The sequence below is a fragment of the Acipenser ruthenus genome, chromosome 21, assembly GCF_902713425.1.
Source record: "Acipenser ruthenus chromosome 21, fAciRut3.2 maternal haplotype, whole genome shotgun sequence".
Classification (NCBI taxonomy): Eukaryota; Metazoa; Chordata; class Actinopteri; order Acipenseriformes; family Acipenseridae; genus Acipenser; species Acipenser ruthenus.
In genome coordinates, this window is record NC_081209.1 from 17,433,686 (window position 1) to 17,460,163 (window position 26,478).

General features: G+C 43.4%; 1 protein-coding gene across 2 annotated transcripts in view; it reads left to right on the top strand.

The window, feature by feature from the left end:
- The window catches only part of LOC117428309 (leucine-rich repeat-containing protein 49-like), a 169,897-nt gene that overhangs the window by 1,878 nt on the left and 141,541 nt on the right, over positions 1-26,478 (top strand). Inside the window, exons 1-6 of one of the 2 annotated variants that reach the window (XM_034047188.2) lie at positions 9,311-9,650; positions 12,212-12,265; positions 13,136-13,220; positions 13,678-13,902; positions 15,281-15,380; positions 16,207-16,410. In XM_034047188.2, the coding sequence (XP_033903079.1) occupies positions 9,606-9,650; positions 12,212-12,265; positions 13,136-13,220; positions 13,678-13,902; positions 15,281-15,380; positions 16,207-16,410 (713 nt within the window). In that variant the 5' untranslated portion in view covers positions 9,311-9,605. Of the gene's footprint in view, positions 1-9,310; positions 9,651-12,211; positions 12,266-13,135; positions 13,221-13,677; positions 13,903-15,280; positions 15,381-16,206; positions 16,411-26,478 lie in introns of those variants that run through there. The other variant, XM_058994887.1, reaches the window with a different exon arrangement.

The following is a 26,478-nucleotide window of genomic DNA, read 5'->3' on the forward strand; positions in this document are numbered from 1 at the left end:
AATGCAATGGGGGTTCTAAGTCACCTGCTTGTTATGTTTTCTCTTGAGAAATTTGGAGATGGGCTATGGGATGGAAAAAGAAACTGGATTACAGCTACATATTTACCAGGTACACTTAACATAGTTGATACAAAATCTCAAATAGGCAATCTGCAGGTGCAGCGGCATCCAGACATATTTACTGAAAGTACTGCAATTTGGGGCATTCCTGGGATTTACTTTTTTGCTACTAGGATTAATACACAACTACAGAGATACGTGTCCTGGAAGCCTGACTCAGATGCTGGATTTATTGATGCATTCTCCAGTAGTTGGAAGTAAACATTGTTTTATGCTTCTCCACCCGTTATTCTTATTAACAGGTGCCTAAAGAATGTTCTGTTAGAGCCAGGGCAGTGCGTTTTCCTTGCCCCAGTGTGTACAACCAAGCCATGGCTTTTGATTCTGCTCAGCCAGTTTGTGGATTTTCCAGTTTTGTTGCCACAGGACCAGACATCGGTGCAGTTGCCAGGGTTGTAAATGACTCATCCACTGGCAAACAAAATGAGACTGATGGCATGCAGATTGTCAGGATATGTTTCCAGAGTCAAGGAATTTCAGAGAGGGCTGTCAACCTCATCATTCAGAACTGGCGATCTAAAACACAAATTCAGTATAAGACGTACATTAAAAAATTATTGCAGTTTTGTTGTGAACAGCAAATTGATGATACTAAAGCAACTGTTCCACAGGGTTTAGATTTTTCAGACTTTTCTTTTTGGCAAGGGACTTAGTTATAGTTCTGTTTGCTCAGAACTATAACTAGACAGAGGTGACATCATAGAATAATGATCAAACTTCAAATTACAGGCAAGTCTCGTTCAATCCCTATATTAAACATTTCATTGCTCATTTTGATTGTATTCTGTAATTGTGTTGATATATGACCTGGTTATCCACTTTCCTCATACTGATTGCCCTAATTTTGAATTTGCAGCTGCGGTGCAGGATGTATGTTACTGACATACTTTTTTACAATGCTTTACCACACGTATCTGGGATTTACCAGGCTAGCCAGGGGGTCACTATGTTTTTGCGATGCTGGAACTCAAGCATTAATGTCCAGCAGAGCAGTCATCATTACCAGCTTGATAATTGACTGCGGTCACAGGTTTCATAAACATTACAATTGGAAGTCATATTTTTCCTAATAACAAAGAAAAGTATGAATTGACATTCTTAAAGTAACTGTCAGTTTTATATAGATTTGGCAGCAGATGGGTTAAATTAAAGACAAATTCACTGTGTTATCAAAACTGCTTGTGCTGTTCTGACTTTTCACTGGTGTGTGTATAGTGCATGTTTTTCTTCGCTAGATCAGACACAGATTTTATTTTTGCAGTTCAGTTCTAAATTATGGAGTGTGTTTCCAGATCTTCACCCCAGCAGGGTACAATCTGCCAAATACATTCTGCATAATACATTCAAACACATAAACGCGTGTTGTTGTGGTGTCCTAGCACCATGTGTTCTCTAGTAACACTGAGACATTCCACTGAATACTGTCATCAAAGTTGTGTCCAAGGGAAGCAAAGTTTTCTGTGTAGAACTAACCATGGAGAGAAACAGCCAAGTTAGAAAGAGCGATCTGTATATAAAAATGTTCTGGGGTCAAGTAACTCTTTTTTTTTTTATCTTAATAAAGCTGTGATAAAAATGGGCAAGTTAATCAAAACACAATTAGGTCTAAATCTATTGGGGGGGGGGGGGGGGGGGGGGGTAGTCATTCCTAAATATTTATTGTGTCTTTTGCTTCAAGTAGAATAACAATAAAATTTGACTTCTTATTTTTCTTAATATACAACAGTTATTAACAACAGCCTACAGTTTTGGGATTGATCAAACTTTATACCATCAAACTAAAGTATTGTCTAGTTATTTTATCCTCATTTGTCTCCACAATTTAGACTATCCAGTTACATTCCATAACCGGAGTAACCCCCCACAACAGCTCAGAACATTCTGAATTCTTTAATTCAAGGTATCTCCATAGTGGATGTTGGCAAGTCGCTGGCCCCTTAAGGCCAAAGGCTAGTCCTGCAGATTTCTGTCTTGCCCTGTCTACCATAGCTCCTGACCACTCCACATGGCTTTACTAGTGAGCCAGTGTGTTTCAACACACAATCCTTATAATGCAGATCAACATTACTTCATTAAAAGATGTTAGGAACCAAAACAGCACAACTTAAGAGTTTAACTGTAAAAAAAACTGTACATCCATCCATTGCATACAATTGGCAATGTGTTTGTGCACTTAATAGGTCTTCTCTAATATTAAACAGACAATGTAGTTGGTAATATTTTCTCAATCACTTTGGGCCAAATTTGCCAGGGAGTAAAATAAAACTTGTAATGTTGCCTAATGAGCCATATAAAGCTTAGGCCCACTTTTGAGTACTTAAATTCATTTTAACTGTGTTTTGATTTGGTTTTTAACATGAGCAGTACAGAAAGGCCTTTACTAAGTCTGGCCCTTTGTGTTGTAATGGGTGCAGGCATCTTCATATTTACATTATTTGAACCTGTTATTAGACCAAAACACTAACTTGGCAAGTCCTACAACTTGTAATTCATTAAAATGGTTTTGTGCTGCCCTCTCAACACCATTATAAGTCACATCCCCATTGCATCCTATTAGCAGCCACTGCACTTATTCACTGCAGGTGTAGATCTCGCACTCAGAATGTAAGTGTTCAGTGGCTACCTCTAATCAAGTTGAAAGTGTACTTTCTCTTGCACGCTTTGTATTACAGATGTGACAAAGTAAAGAGTCTGGGAAATACACTCTCAACTTTATTGGAGGTTAACTAGGGCTCATTTCTCTCCTAGTAAGAGAGCGATATAGCAAGCAAATATGTTTCCTTTTCACCTCCTTCAGATGGCCATCCTTTCCAATTCTAAAAGAATATGGAAACAAAGAAAAACATGTATGCTGCACTGTTACATGAAGCACTCGAACATTCAAAAAGGTTTTTGATGCACGGGCTCTGCCTTTGATTTTCGAGTGTCTGCACTTTCAAAACGAGAGCTCTCGGGTGTGCACTTATTACTGGCTGCTCTTCAGCTGTTAGGCCTAGTCCCCTTGAAGCCACATTCACATCCTGAGTCTGTCCTGTCCTCAATTGTTCAGACACCTGTGCCTGATTCTTGGTGCACCACTGATATAATACATCTGCATTAAAAGGGCTTGCTTGAGTAAAACACTGGCACAAGAGGGTTGTTTGATTGCTTGGTTAACTACTCAATATTAGTATTTTATTTTTAAATGTTGTCGCTTCTGAATTTAGAAATGTGAAGACCTAAAGGACAGTGGCACTGTGTAGGTCAGCTTCACCTCACTGCTCTGCAAGTGAACACACCTCAATCCTGCCTGCCATTCAGTCCATGTCTCTCTCAAGCAGAGACTGGTAATTTGATACTATTGGATCGAAATTGTGTGGTGGTTTTTGGTTGTGGACTAATGGCCATTCAGACCACCAAATGTCAAAACAATGTTTGTGCCTATTTTCCGCAGCGCTGATTAGCTTAGGCACTGTATACCAGCACAGACAGAGTTTTATAATGTGGCACAGCTTCTGAAGCAGTCTTTTTCTACTGGTTTAAATATAAGCCTCAAATTAAATTCTAAAAGTTTTGAATGACCATGCCAGACTTCTGAGACACCAACAGAAAGACTGATTTACTGAAAGACAAACAAGCAGAGGAGTAATTGATCTAAGAACAATGAAATGTACATTAAAGAAGCAAGGCTGGTCCCTAGTGGCACTGCAGTTTGTAGTGTGAGCATCATTCAAATCTCATTAGAGTCAAGTTGCAGATGTTTGATGGGGTCCCATAGGGAAAGCTGCATTGACCCTTGTGCTCCCATGGGAAAAATTAGCTGCGGCTAGTTTCCTATATGAATAACCTCTCATTATTACAAATTCACATTGCTTTATGAAATAACCCTGCCATATGTTATGCTGTGTATGTGAAACTGTAATCTGAGAACTTTTAGGGAGTTAGTATCCCAAGGATGCATGACCTTGAGGTTACACGGGTTCCCAGTAGAATATAAAGGATAGCACGGTACAGAGTAGCAACTCTTCTGTCAAAATAATAATGTATGGGACATGTGAGACCAGCGGGGTGATGTCTGGTGAGCAGGGGTACTGATGTAAGGAAGTTTAGTGGAAATATACTGGAAAGTATTTGAAAATGGTATAAACCCCTGTGGCGGAGTGTCCCGCCCCTATGTATTATTATTTGTATTTTTGTTTGAAGCGCAGGTAAAAGCGCTGCATCTTTTATTATATATTTAAAAACCCCGTGACGATGCATGGCTGATCAGCTACTGATTATTTAACTCGCTGACAGGCATGCATCCTTACCAAACGCGTGCAGACTCTGGCCGAGGGATAATAAGATAATTAACAACTAGTTAATCCCTGGGCCAGAATATATAAACCTGCAGCTCTCTGCACTCGGGGTGGAGTGTACAGAGGAGAGTATGGGGAGCGGAGAGAGCCGGACCAGGAAAGGAAAGGACGTTTTTTTTGTTCTTTTTCAAATAGTGTTTTTTTGTGTTTGAAATAAAAAAAAAAAAAATAGATAAAGTGGATGCCTACATGGAGAGGTGGCATCAGAGGGAGTTAAAGGAAGGAGGGGCTACATGGTGCCTCGCCTGCCTGGAGTATGGTGTGCCCATATGAAGACCCCCTCTTTGTGCAGGCCTTTGATCGAGGTGAGGTGGAGACTGCGGAGGAGTGGATCCACCTGAAGGCCATACCATCGCCGCAGGTGGATCAGGAAACCTGCCTCACCTGCCTCAAAGGGGAGAAGTGGTGCTTTGCCGTCGGCAAGGTCGGGCACAAACCACCCGACCAACCCCCTCCATGGCAGGAGGTGGAACTGCTGGTCCCGAAGAAGGGAAGGAGGGGCGGTGCCAAGAAGGCGAAGAAACAGGCTACAGCGCCCGGAAGGGGGGAGCGCGAGCACCCAGTGCCCAGAAGGGGGGAGCGCGAGCACCCAGCGCCCAGAAGGGGGAGCGCGAGCACCCAGCGCCCAGAAGGGGGGAGCGCGAGCACCCAGCGCCCAGAAGGGGGGAGCGCGAGCACCCAGCGCCCAGAAGGGGGAGCGCGAGCACCCAGCGCCCAGAAGGGGGGAGCGCGAGCACCCAGCGCCCAGAAGGGGGGAGCGCGAGCACCCAGCGCCCAGAAGGGGGGAGCCCGTGCATCCATCGCCCAGAGGGGGGGAGCCCGTGCATCCATCGCCCAGAGGGGGGGAGCCCGTGCATCCATCGCCCAGAGGGGGGGAGCCCGTGCATCCATCGCCCAGAGGGGGGGAGCCCGTGCATCCAGCGCCCAGAGGAGAGGAGCCATTGCTGCCGTCTCCAACGCCAGAGGGTGAGGAGCCCTCGCCGCTGTCTCCAGCACCAGGAGCAGAGCAGCGGGAGCTGCCTCTGCCTCCGCCACCTCCACCGCCAGGAGCAGAGCAGCGGGAGCTGCCTCTGCCTCCGCCACCTCCACCGCCAGGAGCAGAGCAGCGGGAGCTGCTTCTGTCTCCACCACCGCCAGGAGCAGAGCAGCGGGAGCTGCCTCTGTCTCCACCACCGCCAGGAGCAGAGCAGCGGGAGCTGCCTCTGTCTCCACCACCGCCAGGAGCAGAGAAGCGGGAGCTGCCTCTGTCTCCACCACCGCCAGGAGCAGAGAAGCAGGAGCTGCCTCTGTCTCCACCACCACCAGGAACAGAGCAGCAGGAGCTGCCTCTGTCTCCACAACCACCGGGAACAGAGCAGCAGGAGCTGCCTCTGTCTCCGCCACCTCCACCAGCAGAGGGTGAATACCTGCTGGTTCTGCCTCAACCGCCGTGGGAGGACTGCTTGCCCCTCCCACCTCCACCAGCAGAGGGTGAATGCCTGTTGGTTCCGCCTCAACCCCCGTGGGAGGACTGCTTGCCGCTCCCAGCTCCACCAGCAGAGGGTGAATACCTGCTGGTTCCATCTCCACCTCCACCAGCAGAGGGTGAATACCTGCTGGTGCCACATCCACCGTCATGAGAAGGACTGCTCCTGCCCTGCCTTGCACCGCCCAAGGATGCCTGCCTCGCACCGCCCAAGGATGCCTGCCTCGCACCGCCCAGGGATGCCTGCCTCGCTTCGCCCAGGGATGCCTGCCTTGCTTTGCCCAAAGATGCCTGTCTCGCTTCGCCCAAGGATGCCTGTTTCTCCGCATCGCCCGGGGCTGCCTGTTGCTCCGCATCGCCCGGGGCTGACTGTAGCTCCGCATCGCCTGGGGCTGCCTGTTGCTCCGCATCGCCTGGGGCTGCCTGTTGCTCCGCATCGCCTGGGGCTGCCTGTTGCTCCACATCGCCTGGAGAGCCACCAGCTACAGGGAACGAGGGAGAAGTGGAGCTCCCGCTGCCGCCTCCATTGCCAGGGGCTCCCCTCCCGAGTTCACCTCCCGAGGGTCCGCTGCTGCTGCTGCCGTCGCCCCCCGAGGGTCCGCTGCTGCTGCCGTCGCCCCCCGAGGGTCCGCTGCTGCTGCCGTCGCCCCCCGAGGGTCCGCTGCTGCTGCCGTCGCCCCCCGAGGGTCCGCTGCGGCTACCTTCGCCTCCCGAGGGTCCTGTTTTGCCTGGGGTCGCTACCAGTCCTGCCATGCGGCAGGAAATACTGTGGCTGGAGCCCCATGAAGGGGAGCTGCCGGCCACGGAAAAGGGGTGGGAGGTCAGGAGACCAGCTCCCCCAGCCGCACTTTCGCGGCAGGAAATACTGTGGCTGGAGCCCCATGAAGGGGAGCTGCCGGCCACGGAAAAGGGGGGGGAGGTCAGGAGACCAGCTTCCCCAGCCGCACTTTCGCGGCAGGAAATACTATGGCTGGAAATCCCATGAAGGGGAGCTGCCAGCCATGAAGAAGGGTTGGGAGGTCAGGAGATCAGCTCCCCCCGCAGCAATTTCGCTGCAGGAGAAAGGGTGGCCGGAGCCCCACGGAGGGGAACTGCCGGCCATGAAGAAGGGGGGGCAGGTCTGGAGACCACCCCCAAAAATGTTTTGGCCAGAGGAGCCGGCCTGTGCGCGGGCCATTGGAACGCTACGGCTGTTTAGGTGAGAGGAGGACATCCCACCGTGGCCGCCACCTTTGGTCCGTTGCTGCCCCTGTTCCTGCGCCGGGACTGGTAACCGGGACATTGGGGACTAAGGGGGGAGGTGGACGAAAAGGCCATGTGTGCTGCGCATAAGGGGGGGCATGTGTGGCGGAGTGTCCCGCCCCTATGTATTATTATTTTTATTTTTGTTTGCGGCGCAGGTAAAAGCGCAGCGTCTTTTATTATATATTTAAAAACCCCGTGAGGATGCATGGCTGATCAGCTACTGATTATTTAACTAGCTGACAGTCATGCATCCTTACCAAACGCGTGCAGACTCTGGCCGAGGGATAATAAGATAATTAACAACTAGTTAATCCCGAGGCCAGAATATATAAACCTGCAGCTCTCTGCACTCGGGGTGGAGTGTACAGAGGAGAGTACGGGGAGCGGAGAGAGCGAGCAACATTTAAAAACAATTGCTAAAACGTGCTGGATTATCCAGCACGACACTTACTTGTTTGTTTGTTTATTCGTTTGGCCCTCGTGCCCTTTTGTTTTATGTTTGGTTAAAATCATTTGTTTGTTTATTAAATACGCTGAATGCAATTGCATTCAGCTTCACCCGCCCATCCACTGTTTTGGTTTGAGTTACTTCCTGGTCCGTGACGTCATCACACATCACCACTGCGAGCCAGACTGTCACAACCCCCCTTTTCATATGTGAGCTGTGCCTTTTGCCATCTTTTGTCTTTTCTATCACCTTTCGTCTGGAAGCTGTAATGCTGTGGATTCCGCTTTGTTCCTGATAAGTTTGTTTTATGTTCAGGCACTGGATCCCATAGAGGCTACCAGCCTGTTTCTGTAACTGGGTACAGATACAAAATACCTGTTAATTCCTATAAGGAAGTTTTGAATGAGACTTTTAATGAACATCCTATTAGAAGATTTGGAGATGGCCCTCACATTTAAAGAGACTTTGTGAGTATTGGGAACATTAAGTTTGCAGTTAATCTCTGCACATTTCAGTTGTTATGCTAATAGCTTTAAGGTACAAGAAGGAAATGGCGACTGCTAATTTCACTTGTTTGTTGTAAACCACCTGCCTTTAAAGGAAGAAAAGGGTCTACAGGACAGCTGTGGACTTTCTATAAAATACATTTATCTTTTTGTTATTTTCCATCTTCTATTATTTTTGCTCTGAATAAAAACACATAAAAGATTATCAATAGTCATATTTGGGTTTTGTATATTTTAACATATATTGTGTCCAAGCTTGTATATTAGTGGCTGAAATAGTAGGCAGTTACACCTTAATTGGGACTTGGATACGTGCCCTTTCATGTCTTAAGTCAGCAAATGTTTCTACACCTTCATGGCGTTAGAAGGACCCCTACTGGTCAAATGCCGGGCACTCACTCACAAGCTGACTAAATTAACATTTCATCCACAGTTAGCGATATTGGACTAGATGTCAATTCAGCCTATGTGACAGTGAAACAACTCAATAATCGAACAGAAACACATGGGCCCAATTTAGCAAGAACATATTAATGCACCCTGCTCCTGTCCAGTTGGTTACTGTTGGTATACTGGTATGGTAGCAGTACTGTCATGTGTTTTTGCTCCTAGGGATGACAGAGCCAGCTGGACTACTCGGAGTGAGCTGGGACGGGTGGCAGTGATGCCAAGCCATGGGAATTCCTGTTTGGGGCGCTCCTTGTGGCTATGAAGTCACTAACTCATCGAACCATAATATGACCAAGCAAAATGATGGAGGAATGCGTGCAGTTTAAGAAAGTGAAAGGATATAGGGCTGTGTTGTGCTTGCACTGTCTACTTGTATATCTTGTTCTTAATAATAATAACTCGAAGCGAGGCGAAAAAAGATAAATAAATCCCAAGCTTGGTTTGACTGTCTGGAGTCGCTTTACCCTTCAACGCTACAGTACGTAACTGTAAATACCACAGGGGATTGGCACGCTACAGTATCTTAATTATATGGATATACATATGATATGCATTTCAGTTGTCAACAATGTATAATTTAATTTACAGAATATGCTGTTGCAAAACTGAACAAATTAGGACTAACAAATATTTTATTTTTTTGACATTAAAAAATATTAATTTACACCAAGAATAGAACTCCAGATATCAATGTGTATTTTTGACAATACTTATTCTATCATATCAGAAAAACGTGAATCGAAATGCAATTTAACTGGAAAAATAAATAACGGTATCGAATAGTAATAATTAAAGTTATTTTTACAGTTTAGCTGAATACAAATTGCAAAATAAATAAATAAATGACGTTAATCAAATTGACAAAGAACACGTTTGCACAATAATTTTATATAAATATGCGCAGTCCTAGTGAAATATAAATTAAGGCGCATTTCTTGTGAAGAATAGTGTCTTATAGTGCTGTAGTTTGCATTAATATTTGTAAGATTTGTCATCTCTGCCCTACAAAACGGTACATCTGCACAACATCAAAGATGTTGCCTCACAAATACAACAAAGGGAGGCTGGTTGCTCACACGGTAAGTTCATATTTGATTTAAATACAGTAGTACTTTTTGTGAGTTAAGAGTCTTGCTCTGGTGTACTGCGCAGCCTAGCATTTTATTTAGTTTGACAGAGCTACAGAAAAATGTAAATTCTGGAATTACATTAATCGCGAATATGTGTGATAAAATGATGGCGTACCTTGTTAAATTTGGGTTCTTTCTTAAGTGTAGCCACCATTCTATGCACTGCTGTATCAACAAGACCAATCTGACCAGTCCTGTTTACACTATTCTCCAACATTACATTTAGACAACTATCCCCTATTGAAATCTGCTTGTCACTTTTAGCACTCCTAATATGAGTCAATTAAGTGTTGCCAAAATTCATTAAGTCAATGACTTGAAACATCCTCAACTTCTGGGGTTCATTAGAAAGTGCTACATCCTGTATTTCAGATATTTTACCCCCTATGGTTCATGAGATCCAGCCCCTGGAGTTTCCCATAGTAAAAGAATAGCAAAGAGGAAAACTATAACATTACTATGAAAATTGACTGTGATAAACGATTATAAGGGCTGCATCAAATTAAATCACATTTCTAGAAATTAAATATGTTTTTACTTTAAAATGCTGATAATAGGCCACATAGATGCAAGAGACAGTGTGAATGCACATAGAACGTCTATAATGTTTGTAGTTGTAGGAGGAACACTATTTCTATTGTTTGAGGCATTTCTGTAGGTATTATAGTGATATGCTTTTGGAATGTCATGGTGAGGATAACTATTCAACCGAACAAAGGTTGCCTAGCTGTATTGCAAACCACTTTGCACCACAGGGTGTGCACATGCACTCCTGATGACTGTCACATATTGAATTGTGCGGACGGAATTAATTAAAACATATATTATAACAATTTAATAAAAAAATCAATTGGAAAAGTCACTGACGTGCAAAACACTAGAACACACGTGCTTGTCCCTTTTCTGTCTGAATGTCACTAAACTCAAGGTGTGCCACCCTGCAGGAAAACATGGAAGATAGGGCTGATCTATAGAATGAAATGTTCCACAGCACAATGAGAAGCTGAAGCTAATGAAGGGCAGGGAAATATGGACAGTGCAAAGGGTACTGTTGAGATAGATTTTTAAAGCCTTTTATATTAGTTTTAAAAGCCAATACCGTTGTAACCTTTTGTTTTAGACTTCTGAAATTTTTACAACACAGTATGAGTGTGAATTTAGATTTTTTTAACATTGAAACATTCATCAAATATTGGTGAACGTCTTACGGCTAATTTCACAGTCCCTGATTAGCACCAATCTTGGATTTATCGGTGCTATTTTGGGTAAGGTAATCCAAGATTAGGATCCGTAAAACTAGCCTGTAGTGTTTACCTAGTAGTAACTGTACAGTGTATGCAATATTTTTTTTACTGTCTTTTTTATATACAATTAAATGCTGTAAACAAACAGTATTATACATGTTGCTTTCATTTATAAAACACGATGAGAGGCTTCTTATATTTTCTGATTGATTATGAACATTCCCAGTCTGTTAAAGGTAAATGTTTCGGAAATTAAACGGAAACTACCACCAAGTACAAATAAGGCAATCTTAGATGCTTAATCACTGTTGACCGAACTGGCTAAAACCGAACTGAAGAACAACACCAGTATGTTGACAAGCTCTGATAGCACAGTATTAGTATTAGCGGATGGCAGCACTGACCTATGGAATGAAGCTTCTTTGAACATTTTTTTCTGATGGAATAGGGGAACTAAGATAAATATTTCAATCACAGACCTGTATATTCTAGCATACCAGAGCGAGACTAGATACAAAGGAACATTTTGGAATGCCATGCTAAGCAATGGAAGTGTAGTTCTAAAAGCAAAGGGGCAGTAAAACACAGCTCCTTTGTAAGGTATACAGCGTATGTATTTTTCACAGTATAGAAATTACAAACGGTAAACACTCAAGGAGCTGCCACCACAAAAACTTTGAGAACAATGCAAAATTTAAACAGGCAGTTAACATGTTTTTATTTCAATAAGCCATAACAGATGTTAACTAAGCTGTTTGGCTCATGGCCTGCTATGAAGTACTTTTACAGCTATTAGGGATGTGCAGAAAAACGGAGTACTGTTAGTACTAGAAAACGATTTGGGCCTACACATTTCCAACTGTTGAAATGCAGTTTCTTTGAATAGGAGGTTTTATTGGAACATGCTGCTCTTTTTATTTGCCAAGGTCTTTCGTATTGTTTTGCTGATTCTTTGTTTTCCCATTTTTCGTGATATTTTTAAACATTCCCTCCCTAACCGTGCTGAGTATAGTCACATGGATATGGTTTATCTAAAATCTCTTGAGGCACAGCACACATTATATTGTACTTTTGCAAACTCTGCATGATAAATACTATGGTTTGGAATAATGTTTCACAAAAACAATATGATGCTCTAAACTTGACTTCCTCTGCTGCTCTTGAAAGCATTGAGATCTATGAATTTAGTGGTTGGAGTATTGGGTTGTTTTCTAGCTGGCCCGTGATACCTTGAGTACTCTCTTTGATTCCTGATTGTTTCTGCAGGTGAATGGCTATGGCTTGCAGCTGGCGATCCAGAGGCGCACTTCACAGAAACAGGTGAGAGAAGTCTTGAAGCAGCTGCAATTCTTTATTAAGAGTATGTAGCTTCAAATGACATTTTCTCTGTGCCTGTCTTCTATTGGTGCTTGCTACATGTATCGTTCGGTGTGCTTCTTATTTCAGTTATTCAGTGATTGTTTTTTTTATTTTTTTGATAAGTGGTAAGGTTCTTTGACTAGGAGTTCATAAGCTGCACTGCAGTTCTAGTTGCTTGCCATATACTACGGTATGTAATTTGGGCTAGATCAGCCAAAGTGTCTTTCTATTAGCAAGCACAATCTGCACAGCAGCCAGAAAAAACAAACTTAATCAAAAGTGGCAGATCATAAGACGGCACTGGCTCTTACTTCTATAAAGATGCTTTCACTGATCGAGCCATACATCTGTGTTGCATGTATTTGTGGCAGGCAGCTCGAACTCTTGAACTCAGGTTGAAATCACCTTAACAGGGACTTATCAAAAATAAAAGGAAACCCTAGATTTCAGTTTGCTTTCATTTGACACGTTTCTTTTAATTCATTGTTTTTACAGATTTTTTTCAAACACAATGCTGTATTTTGAAACAAATCAAACGTCCTGATATCTAATCACTTCCTGTGTGGTAGGTCAAATGGCTTTATTGCTCATATGTAATTGGAGTGGAATGGCGCTACAGCACAGAAAGTTATTGGTCAGGAAACCACAGCAACTTCCCTGCCATTTACATTTAAAAGTAATAAACTAAAGAACCAATAAGATATTCAACAGAAGAAACAAATTATGTTGTAATCTGCCTATTCACAAATTATAGAAATTAATAGAAAACAAAAAGTGATATTCATTGTCACCAATGTGGCATGCTGAAGTTTGAATCCTTTTTTCTGACAGTTGGACTTCCGTCTGGGTAAAGACCTGCCTAGCCACAACAGAGAGCCCACCCAGGATAACTTGAGAAGCTGCCTTCCACGGACTGGTATTGTTATATCCTCAATTAGAACATGCAGAAGTAACGTAGCTGGCTAATTCACTTGGGCTTGAACCACTTCACAAGTAAAATGAGTTTGGTGGTTTCTCTTTCAACCTCGGCACAGTTCGTCAAAATCGTCAGTCTCTGCTTGAGAGGCCCAGAGCTGAATCGATCGAGATGTGCTGCCGGCACTGTTTCCGGCTGTAGCAGAAGCTGACAGACCGACTTGGTATAGTTTTACTGAGTTTTAAGTTGTACCAGGCAGATGTTTAACTCTGGGTCAGAAACAGCAAGGTTCTTGGTCTGTGTTCTCAATTCAGGATTAAGTTAAAGTTGGTAGTGAAAAGAGGACAGCCATCAATTTTCTTATGGTTAATTAGTGACAGTACATTCAGACAGTTAGAAGGATGTCAACATGCTATATATTTTTGAAGCCTGTTGTACTATTTGTTTTTCTCTGCAGAGGGGAGGCTGATGAGCACTGGCAGACCCCCACTGAGTCCCAAGCTGGCATACGCCAGTGAGTTCATTGTTCAAGAGAGGGCCGCCCCCCAGGCATCGAGATCCCCCTGCCTAGGATCATCTGGAGATGCCTCAGCTCAGAGCTTCAGGTCCAGAGATCGGCAGGTGTCTCACAGTGCAGGCACCAGCCCCTCCAACAGCAATGGAGCCGCCATCAACTCTGCCAGTACTGCAAACTTAATACTGTCCATTTCTGTAGGGGGGGGGGGGGTTATAAAGTCTATACGTGCCACTTTAAACTGGTCTTATTGAGCCATTATTAAGCAAGTAGTGTAACTACTATAAATGTACACATTTGGTTGCAGTAGGTCTGTTGGATTTTATAGTGTAGGTGCAAGATCATTGCCAGCTGTAAAGAGTACAGCAATTACCTACCAATCATTGTGAGCATATACTATGCATTTGCCATAGTCTACCAAGGTTTGCTATGTTTTTAAATGTTTTACCATACCTCTGTACTTTAAGCTTTACCATGCTTTCACTGTGCTTTATTACACTTTACTATGGTTTTACTATGGGGAAATGTTTATAAGGGACAGCAATTGAACATATCAATGAAAAGCAATTTGGAAATCAAATTAATTGGTTCCATTTTAGAAATGTAATCTGTATAGTGGTCCCAATATATCAAAGTTGATATCTGTATTGAAAATAACTGTTTCCATTTCTTAGTTGTTTTTGATGCTGTAGTGGAATTTTGAGTTCTCTTAAAACCGTTGGACAGGGGTAGTTAATAGTTGGACCATGATCGGAATCTGGATTGTCAGCATGTTTTGACTGGATAACTTAAAAGAGAAAGTACAGTCATTTTGCATTTCATTTTTTAACTGCATTTTTTTAATTAGTTTATCTGTGCTTCAGTTTTGTTTGTTGGAACTCCCTTTATTTTCACAATGGTGCATCACGGTTCTGTTAACACAGAAACATATAAGAATAGTTCTACAATTCAAGCAGTAACAAGACTGCATGGAAGGCAGATTATTGAAAGAGACAGTAGTACCACTAATATTTTAGTCCTAAAAAAATCCCCTTACATTGCTGTAACCAAGAATTTTGGACCTTCACATAAAGTAATTGACTGCCCCTGCCATAGGACCGGTGTTGTCATCTCGTAAATTAAATGAAGCATAAGCTTGAATGGGTGTTAGATTAAATGCAGGGCCTATTTTTCCACAGCAGCATCACAAAGTGGCACACAGAATTTATACCCACCCCTTATTTAAAGATAATTCCTCAGGATGTACTTTTTTACTGGTGACATTCTAAATATAAATCTATTTGTATTATACTGTATTACTGTGTTGTACAGAAATGTATTATAAAGAATATTTATTGGGACAAATGAACAAATGCAGAAAGATTGGAGGTGGGGGCATTTATTGTCATTTGTTACCCCACTCATACCCTTGCTTACTAAAAAAGTGCAGTGGCACCCCAGATAGTATCCCTGTACTACCAGTGCAGTATGGGTGTGACATTTGTTGTTTTTGTTTTATTAAAATGTGTGTAGAGTGAATGGAGTCACTGTCTGTCCCCCTTCACAGATGAGCATTTTGTGAAAAGCCTGTTTAAGCCGGGGACCCCTGTCTTTTTACGCTCCCCTGAGGACAGCGCAGCCAACCCTGACCGGCTGGATCTGGACAGGTGAGTAGCTAGCTTACACAGGACCTGCACTGCACCTAGCAGAACAAGGTGGACGTGACCAGCTTCACACCTAACTTTGTATGTGTACAACACTGGATCCAAATCGGATCACTGGTTCCTCTCGTACTTTGACAAAAAAAAAATGAAGATCTTATTTGTGGCTGTTATGACCTATTTCTGTTACACAGATTTCCTTTAAACGCAAAAGGAATCCTTTTTGGACCTAATTGTTTATTCATATTGGATCATTGGTTCAATTCCTATAGTTAGAACATTGAAACCAAAGGATGTCCCTTGACTATAAAATGTTTCCCACACCACTCAGTTTACCTGTGTGACAGTTACCTTTGTGATTTGTAGGATGGAAAGCATTATTTTAGTATAATGAGCTTGCTTCACCACCTTGTGTTTGACACTACCGCATTAGTGCATTCCCACATGATGCAAAAAGGTAGGATTGGAAACTCTGGAGCATTTTCATCCTTTATGATCCAGGTTCATAGAGGTTGCTGTATGTTGTCCATCTAGAGTTGAAGGACCTCAATGACTGGCTTCTAATTATTAACCATCAATAGTGGTTAATAAGCCACAGTGTGTGGACTCACAAAACAGATTGCGTGATCTACCTAGAGGATAGCAGTTTAATGAAGATTACACGGAAGGATTTTCGTTAAGCATTTTCCTGACTGACCTGATGGAGCCAGTTGAATTAAAAATCATCTAAAAGTCTGCACTTGTCTTTTATCTCTGCTGTTATTCCTGACACTCTTTGTAAAGTGTTTTAATTACACTGTATGAAAATTACTTTGTCTTCCTTCTCTGGCAGGAGGAATTTGCTCGTCTGCCCCCTGCTGGAGGGAGAGGAGAATTTGCGACTGCTCAACTTCCAGCACAACCTAATCTCTGAGATCCAGCACCTCTCTCACCTGAGGTGGCTCATCTTCCTCGACCTGTATGACAACCACATCACTGAGATCTCTGGGCTGTCCGCACTCACCAGCCTGCGCGTCCTCATGCTGGGCACCAACAGGTACCAGGAACACACAGCTACTCTGTCAGCTTGCCCTTCAAGTACAGAGCTAACACAACCATTCCATTACATCTCACCTAATATGTATTGCCATCACTTCGTAGATCTGAAATGTTCCTGTATGAAAGATGCACACATTATGTTAAACGTGAATTTTTATTGGTATTTGTCAAAGGAGTTTTTACTCTTTTCAATGCTGTACTTCCTTTCATGAGGGAGCACAGTCAACATTTAAAATACACACGTTGCATCCTGGGAGTTTGAGTACCTGTTACTTGAAAAACCAATTAAAAATGTATCATTTTTATACTGTGGCTCTTATATATTTAACTATGTTTCTCAAATAATCGAAAGGTCTTATCTCCTTTACTAAAACTGTCCGAAGCTTCACACATTGGCTCTCCTTCCCAGTAACCTATGGCTGACTTTGTTTTCAAAGTTGACTGCATTACTTTACATGACCTCTTGAAGTTGAATACTCTGAAGTGCGGATTGAAGTATCTGCTTGGAGTGATCTATATTTTTTCTTCATTAACAGCATTAAAAAATCTAATTCAGCTTTGCCTTTCATATAGAAAAAAATTGATCTAAGAAAGCAGTTAGTTAGCTCTATTTACTTTCACCCAGGTCTAACTACCTTCTTGATGTGTCTGAAAGGCATACTTTATACCATTTAATTTAAATGTGTACCTTTTTAATATCCAATTTTGTCATTCTCTGTTATTTCTACTTGGGTAATTTATTTACTAGGCTTTTCAACCACAGGGCTGCTTCTGAAAGAATCTCTAAAAGCTGAGTTTCTGAAATGACAACTCGCTGTGTGCCACTGTAATTTCAACCCCTGTATTTCTTTCCCCCTCTCTTCACAAATTACAGCTGCAGAAAGGGCAGGAATTACAGTCTAGTGGTCAGAAATGTCTTCAGAAATTAGCAAGCCTAGTGAAAAAGTATGTAAGCAAGAACAGCAATATAGAATTATACCAAACACACAAGATATTTGTTCCAATTATGTCCTTAATAAATGGAAGCAATTAAACCCCTGGCCAGGTCCAATAACACTTACTCATTAAATGATAGCTATTGAACCTTAGTATAAAGTATAAATCCTCTTCTGAATAGTATTTTAAATTTTCCCATATTCAGTGTTTTTACAATATTAACATTTCTTTTATATCTATTTTTTGGCATTTCACCAAATTTTGCAGCTGTTTATTTGAAATATACAAGAAAATCATGCATACCTTGATATACTCCATCTCTGTAGTCTGTAGCCCTACAAAGGCTAAACCTTTTTGTATTCTGGCTTGCACAGTCTGAATGAATATTTGTATCATCTGTTTTGGAAACATGGACAGGGAAACAGATATAGAAACAGATGGATAGGCAAGATAACCTCAGGCAAGAACAGGGAAATAAAAGGAAACTCCCACTTTCTGTGCAGCTTTTCATTCACTAGATGGCACTAGAATCTTTCTAATATGAACAAGAAGCCAAACCAAAACATATTGTAGATTGCTTTAGATATGAACAGTCAATTATCTTTCTCTGTATAATTGTAAAGGTCCAGTGCATCACAGTTTACATTTGACTAGTGCTGGTAAATAAAGCAATCCGTTTTCAAATAATAAAATCGCACTATCACAAAAGATTTAGGGCCGTGTTTATTGGCATTAAGAGTTACACACATGCACATTTCAGTTAAGCCTGTCAGGCTAAAAGGGCTTCAACACAATTTCAACTCGTATTCTTAACACTTCTAATGGGCAATATTTAAATAAATAAAAATGTTGTTGGTTAGCCACATCTACATTTTAAAACAGGTCTAGATGTATGTAGAGATTGCTTTATGAATATTGGACAAAAAAATAACATAAGCCTAAGAGAGAAATGTTTTTCTTAAATACATTGTCAATATAATCAAGGTATTATAAAACCCAATCAAAGTGGAGACAGTTTGTGTCATACAGTTTGTGTCTGTCTTCTTCCCCTTGTGTAGAACTATTTTTTTGAGACATGATAACTGAAGAGCAAGTGGAATGAAAGAAATCAGCTTTTGTATTTGGATTGAGGATTAGGTGCCCTTAACATACATTAGTTTTGGAGATGAAAGCCAAAGGGTCAGGTAAGATGGTACACTTATGCAAGTCATTGTCAATATAGCACAGCAAAGTACATTTCAGTCAATAGGTGGCACTTTAGAATTCTACATATAATGCATATTGTGGTCTGTGGTCTGTTTTGATTTGCAGATAACAGAAAAAAAACAAACAAAAAAAACGTTTTATGCTAAAAGGAACCTGTAACATTCAGAATAAGTTTGTGTTGTACAGAGTTCCCTTTCAAGTACGAAATGTAACCATTACCGCATAAGTGTTTACTTCCTAAAGACCCCGAAACCTGAATATTCTATACCAGAGCTTCTCAGCCGAGCCTGTGACACAGTCATGCCCGTCTCCGGAGGGTATAAAGGACTGCGTGCACAGATCTCAAGATCTGACCTGACAGGAGGAGCCTGGTGTCAGAAAAGTACTTGTTTCTTATGACTGTATAATTTTCGCTAATTTACATTATTTATGCAAACATTTATTTACGCTGTAATTTGTTTTTTTTCATTAATTACGCGTATATTGTGCACTATAGCCTGTTGTTTGTTACGTCCTGCAGTCTTATTCCACAGTGTCTTGCTGCTGTTTTGGTGACTGCTTTGCATCACCATTCCAAGGGCTGTTAGTACCTCTGTCAAGCAGGCTTCCCTCAGTCTCGTGTGGGTACTGACTGTGGTTTTGCCAGTAGCTTGTACAGGTGGGCATCCCTGTACAGTGTTACCCACGGTAACTGCGAACCGGTGGACCCGTACCATACCGGTACCGAGGATCACCGACTCGCTCCATTCCCGATCTGATACCGCACCGAACCGGGACAGAGATTACTGCACTGGTACTGTACCGTACCGACCCGTTGCTAAAGTTACCAAACCAGTACCGACTAAAGTCACCGACCCGGTTCCGTCCAGATTCTAACCTGCTACTGACCCGCTACTGACCAGGTCTTACATCCCTGGTCTGGTACCAAGCCGGTCTTGTTCGGGTCTTGAACAGCCCTGTTGCTGTCCTTTAAGCAGCCTTTGGCTGCTTAAAGGGTTTTATCCATGCAAAACATGCAAGGCCAGTCTGCCTGTTGAGGACAAGCACGGCAGATGCTCTTCCTGCTTGGGACCTGAGCATGCAAAGGAGGCACTGGTGAACCGCAGTTTCTGTGAGTTTTGTGCACATTTCTCCAAGCGCACACTGGAGAAGCGTCTCCCCAGCAGCTCTATAGAGCGCTCTGCGTCCATCACTCCTGCACAGTGCTCTTCCCCATCACCCTCTGGTAGAGGTGGAGGTCCTCACCCCATGGCTCTGTGCCAAGGGAGAGCGGAGAACTCGCCCGGGAAATTGCGTCTTATAGGCTTAAATTACCATGTTGGCACAGGTGCCTAATTTACTGCTCCTGTCCAAGGATGCTATCTGCCCCAACAAACCGTTGCCGGGTCTCGGAGGTGATCCTCAAGCTGGCCTATTCAGCCAGTGCATTCACAGCACGGCTGGGCAACTTTAATAGTATTCTGGTAGCCTACCAGTCCTATTTGCTGAGGTCCCTCTCTGACAGTCACAGGCCCTCACCGCAGCAGCTGAATGAGCTGTGCCTGGTTAATAAGAACCTGCTCTGTTTGTCTAAGCTGAACGGACAGGATGTTGGTAGAAACCTGGCTGTGCTGGTAGCTGCATGCAGGCAGCTTTGGCTTTCCCGGGCACACGTGACTGACGGGGACAAAGCACTATTACATGACCCTATTACACCAGCGCATACCTTTGGTCCTGCGGTGGACGAGATGCTGCAGTGCTCTCACCGCTCACAGGAATCCCAAAAGTTTCCACCCTCAGTGTGCAAACCAGCGGCAAACTGGCGCCCTCAGCCCCAGTGCACTTGATTAAATTCGATGAACCAATTGGTTTTATACTGGCGAACCGAAAGCGTATCGCACTTATTCCAAAGGTGTCTTAAATAAAATCGCATCCTAGACAAATGATATGGTTATTATAACAGTAGACCTACACAGCGCAGTTCACTCGTGTCAAACAAATACACAGCTAAACAAGTTTTAATCACATTTAACCATCATTTATGTCTCCTTTTATTGTAAAATAATAATAATACATCTGAATTTAAAAGGTTTTCAGTCTTTAGGAACCCTTAAGAAGACCATGATCTATCCGCCGCACTACAATCTAGTCACTGGGGCTATCTCTGTTTTCGGAAGCCGTAGTGCTAAGGACAGATCAGCGAGCAGATTCCCCAGGTAGAAGCACGATTTTCGGTCAGTTAACAAATAGAGCTCCGTGCTGCTGCTTGGATTTGGGCTACGATACATTTTTTTACAGCTGCATTTCTATTAAGTCGAGTTACAAGAACACGAATCACAGCATCCCCATTTGGTTAAAAAGCCCGTCACTGACAATTGTTGAAGTAGTCATTGTATTGTTGTTTTATTTCTGTTTTGATTTGCCTGGATGTATAAGAGGATCAAAATAAAGAAATTTCTTAAGAAATTTAGGATGATTGTAAGAAATTGAGTTATTGCTCCTCAATGGGCCCTGCCATGATTGATTAGCATTGTGGGATACACAATACTGTTTAGCATATCATTTGTATATTATTTGTGTACATATAAGTACATATAACTAAGTGCAGCTTAGTTCAGTTCACCGCTGGAGCTCCTTATGAAATCAAGGTGCACCAGAGCCGCTCGGAGCAGCAGAGGAAGGCGTGCTAGCGTCAAAAGAGCATCGAGGCAAACTTAATTGTTTCAGGTGGTGCTCTACTCATGTACTTAATTGGGACTTAGTCAAAATTTTGTGCTTGAATTGAGTTCGGCACGCCTCTAGAGCATCAGTCTGAAACTGGCCTAAGGGGCTGTCAATTACAGCAAGCATACACAGCATGCTCTTTTTCAAGACCCTCCCCCCCCAAAAAAAATAAAACCTACATAAAAATGCTGACATCAGAAGCAGGCCCTAGGTTTTTAAAATGCAATTACCAACTATAGTGAGTAAAAATATGCACTTTACACTGGTTTACTGTACCCTATATTGGACACAAAAAACACGTAGGCATTGCAGAATTTGAGCACCGGTTAAAAGTTTGATGATAACCCTTTTCTCTCAATGGCAAGCAGGAGGATCATAATCTCTAACTTTATTTCAAGTCTCCCAACACATACGTGTGTTTACTATTTATATTTAATACATGTTCGTGTTCAATGAGATTGTATCATTGTAGGTTAGTTCAAGAGATTCTGTTTTAATAACTACAAATACATGTATGTATTTGAATGAATTGTGCATGTATTTGCAAACTGGGGTAATATAGTAACACATAAAAAGATGTTGATTATGTAGTGCTGTCTTTCTGTACACTTTCAGGAAATGTTGATGATTGTGGACAGCCCCTAAGTTGTGTTGTGTCTTCAGATTCCTCAATGTTCTCTAAAGCAGACTGCTGAAAAATCATACTCATACTTCCGCATCTGTATTTTTAATCCTCCATTTTATTAGACATTTTACAAGATTGCAATTTCCCAACAAGATCAAAATAGGATACCACAATGGACTCTGCTTATGAGGCTGCTAATTTTTATACTGCATTTTTCAGTTCTGATATTCCACATTCCGATCAGTTACTGACACACAGGCACATTCCAATCATTTCCAAACTTGACACCTGACAGCAAGACTCCAGAACCAGATACTGATTTCATACCATAGCTGAGATTCTGCTCTCTGCAATATACTGCTCACTATAAATCCTTGCAGTGGGCAGACAGGGCTAAATCAAACAGCCTGTCACCTTTGTTTTTACGCATGTCAATAGACAAGGAGACTTTTTTTGCGTGTAACATTGCTTGGGCTACTCTTACATTTTGGCTCCACCATGGTGTAAATAAATACAGGATCTGAAGCTAGGTGGAGATCTAGCATGTTCATATGGATATGTTATCCATCATTATTTGATTTAAAGATGTCAAACGTGATCATTTACTTTGAAGAGATAATGTAGTGCCTGAGAAAACAAGTTTTCAGGTTGTCTGGGTTTGTTTTAGTGCTGGGATGTGTTTGAATATTATTTAATTCTGAATTCACTAGAAAACAAAAGTATAATGTATACCATAGTATAGTAAACTTTTGGGCAGAAAATAGATCTGGCACCCTATCAAGTTACCTATTAAAGAATTTCTTAAATCATTTATTCATTGGTTTCCTTTGCATGATATCTTTGATACAAATTAATTCTGTTATGCTTATTTTTGATGGGGGGAGTGTAGTTTCCATTTAATTTCCTAAACTTTTAAGCTTTAGAATGGAATAGGTTTAAATGTTTAAACTTTTACTTTGGGGAATGTTTGATATTATTTGTGTATAAGACTGGTATGTGTATAGCATTGTGAATTGAATTTTACAGCAGTTAAAAGTTTAGGCAAAAGTCTAAATGTTTTAACATTTTAGGGCCTGGCAGCACTTGAAACTGAAGCCTCCTGTCTGTCTGCCTCTCTGTCTGTCTGCCTGTCTGTCTGTCCACAGTGGCCTTGGATTTCAGTGCAGTAATGAATGAAAAGCTCTTTTGCTCCCTATAACCTCTTGACTTCTATAGCAGATTTATTGCCTAGCCCCTGCTGTGCTCTCACTTTCTTAGCTTCTAAAGAATATATGTGCTGCTGAGAAGGTATCCTGGATTTTCCATGGGTGAATTATGAATTTGTACTGCAGTATATATAAATCATCTAGGCTGATGTCTTGCTTGGTTTGGATTGGGGTCCGTCTTTGCTTAGTCCCCATGTGTGCACATAGTTAAAGTCTTACATAATGAGGACCGGGTTACAAAACAAACCCGGTGGAGTTTACAATACTGACAACATTAATGTTAAAAGTAATTATTATACGATCTCCAATGTTGGGCGGGACAGCTGTGGACAGTTATTTAACACACCTGTGTTGTCTCAAGCCTGTAATCAGTGCTGATAATGATGGTGATCAAGGAGGCTTTAGGAATGAGCACGTGACCCGTTGCTTGTAATGTGGCTACACTCCAGAGAAGTATTTGTAAGTAGACGGCCTCAGGGTTTTAAAATTGCAGCTGTACTATTTACCTGAATTTGGCTTCATAAGTTAACCGATCAGAGCTGCATTATGCCTAAGTGCCTTATTTCTTTTCAAAATATTAAAATATCTACCTATTGAAATTTTGCAGTTTAAATTTATGATTGACTAGTTCTATTGCCGACTATGGCTGCAGCAATCAGGATAAAATGTTTATTTGCAAATGTCGCTATGTCAGTTTAATCACTAACTTAAATTGCAACTAACTGCACAATGTATACCAGTGGTCGGCAAATGGCGGCCCAAACCCGGCCTACGTACAGGTGTTGTCTGGCCCGCGGATACCTCGTGGCAGGGCTGTATCAAGGACTGAGTGAGAGCGGAACTTCATTTTAATATTACTGCAAGGGGGCTGTGTGGCAATGTGCCCTGCCCCTGTGTGTATTTCTGTGTTATATGTTACGTGTGCTGTGTTAATGTTGGTGTATAGGCATTGGCTGCATGGGATATAAATGGGTGTGTGCAGCACGAGTTATTTAAGATGTAGAATTGTATTTAGGCACGAGGATGGCACGGCACATCACTTCACGTGCATTTAAAGTATTTAATATGTGAGCACGAGGTTGCACATAATTAATTCACATGGTGGGATTCAAGTGAATAATTAATTAGTAATTGAATCCCGGCACAACAGTATATATAGATGCACGTTTTACTCACTCGGGGTTGTGTGTTCGGTGAGTGGAGAACGGGTGTGGAGAAGGAGGTAAAATAAACGAGAATAAAAAGAATAATAATAATAACAACAACTGTTTAAACTCACCGTGTTTGTTTGTGTGTCTGTCCGTGCACCGTTTGTTAAGTGTTAGTCCGTCTTGTTTGTCTATTTATTTTGGCTTAAAGTGCCGTGTCCTGTCTTCTGTTTGTTTAAACCTTTTATTTTTGATAAACCGCGCAACAGCGCTTTCATCATTTCACCTCATCTGTTCTCTGTGTATTCATTTCCTGGTTCTGACGTCACCACTCAGCTAGCCGTGTGACATATGGTGTCAGAGTGGGATAACAGCGCCCCCAAGCGTCAGACCAGGGAAAGTGCATTTTTATTTTTGAATTGTCTTTTTGGGGGAAAAAAAAAAAAAAAAACCCCACAGGACTGTTTAAAAAAAAAAAAAAAATAGGAAAAAACAGCCTGAAGAAGCAGCAACAGCAGAGCAGAGGGGGAAAGGAGGAAGCAGGGCTGTGGTGTTTTGCCTGTGGCAAAACCTGTCACATCACCATGCACTGCTCTGTCCATGTTGCTCTTCGGGCACTGTCCCGAAAGATGGGATGGGGGAAAGACACTGAGGAGTGGTTCCGCCGGAAGGCTAGGAAGCCAGGACCTGACCGGCTGTCAGTGCCATTGTGCCCCCTTTGCGAGGGTAAGCATTACTTTGCCGTCTGTCCCTTCCGCAGTTATGAGGAGGAACTAGCACCTGAGTGGGAGGAGCCCGTGCATCCAGTGCCCTGACGGGGGGACCGCAAGCGTCCAGCGCCCTGACGGGGGGACCGCGAGCGTCCAGCGCCCAGACGGGGGGACCGCGGGAATCCAAAGCCCGAGAGGCAGCTGTTCCCACATCCACCAGCAGAGGGTGAATGCCTGCTGGTATCACTTCCCCCACCATCACGAGGAGAGGAGCCGGAGCTGCCTCTGCCTCCACCATCACCACCAGCAGAGGAAGAATGCCTGCTGGTTTCCCCATCGCAACCAGCAGAGGAAGAATGCCTGCTGGTTTCCCCTTCCAAGACAGAGGGAGAGCCGCACCAGTTCCCTGCAAGTGAAGCAGAGCCGCACCAGTCCCCTGCAAGAGAGGCAGAGCCGCACCAGTCCCCTGCAAGAGAGGGAGAGCAGCACCAGTCCCCTGCAATAGGGGGAGACTACACGCTGCTCCTACCTTCATCGGCAGGAGACTACACGCTGCTCCCACCTTCGTCGGCAGGAGACTACACGCTGCTTCGCCAGGAGATTACACGCTGCTCCCACCTTCACCGGCAGGAGCAGAGCAGCAGGAGCTGTCTCTACCTCCTCCACCGCCAGGAGCAGAGCAGCAGGAGCTGCCTCTACCTCCGCCACTTCCACCAGCAGAGGGTGAATGCCTGCTGGGTCCACTTCCACCAGCAGAGGGTGAATGCCTGCTGGGTCCACTTCCACCAGCAGAGGGTCAATGCTGGTATCACTTCCCTGACCGCCATCTTCACCCCCAAGAGGAGAGGAGCAGGAGTTACCTCTGCCTCCATCACCACCAGGGGAAGAGGTGCAGGAGCTACCTCTCCCTTCACAAGAAGTAGTACCAGGACTTGATGCTGGCATTCCTCAGCAACCACTGCATAGTCTGCTGAGGGGAGCACAGCGGAAAACAGCCCGGCCGCAGCGGCTACGAAGAGGGCCAGCACCGCCGCAGCCACTGCCACAGTGGCCAACCACAGCACCATGACTGATCCTGACTCTGGCACCGCCCAAGGATGCCAGCCTCTCTTCGCCCAAGGATGCGTGCCTTGCATTGCCTGGGGCTGCCTGTTGCTCCGCATCGCCTGGGGCTGCCTGTTGCTCCGCATCACCTGGGGCTGCCTGTTGCTCTGCATCGCAGCAGGAAGTACTGTGGCCGGAACCCCACCAAGGGGAGCTGCCGGCCACGAAGAAGGGGGAGGAGGTCTGGAGACCACCAACCCCAGCAGCAGTTTCGCTGCCGGAGATCGTGGGGGAGGTCAGGAGACCTGCTCCTACTGCAGCACTTTCACTGCCGGAAGTACTGTGGCCGGAGCCCCGCCAAGGGAAGCTGTCGGCTTTGAAGAAAGGGGAGGAGGTCCGGAGACCACCAACCCCAGCAGCAGTTTCGCTTCTGGAGATCGTGGGGGAGGTCAGGAGACCTGCTCCCACTGCAGCACGTGCGCTGCAGGA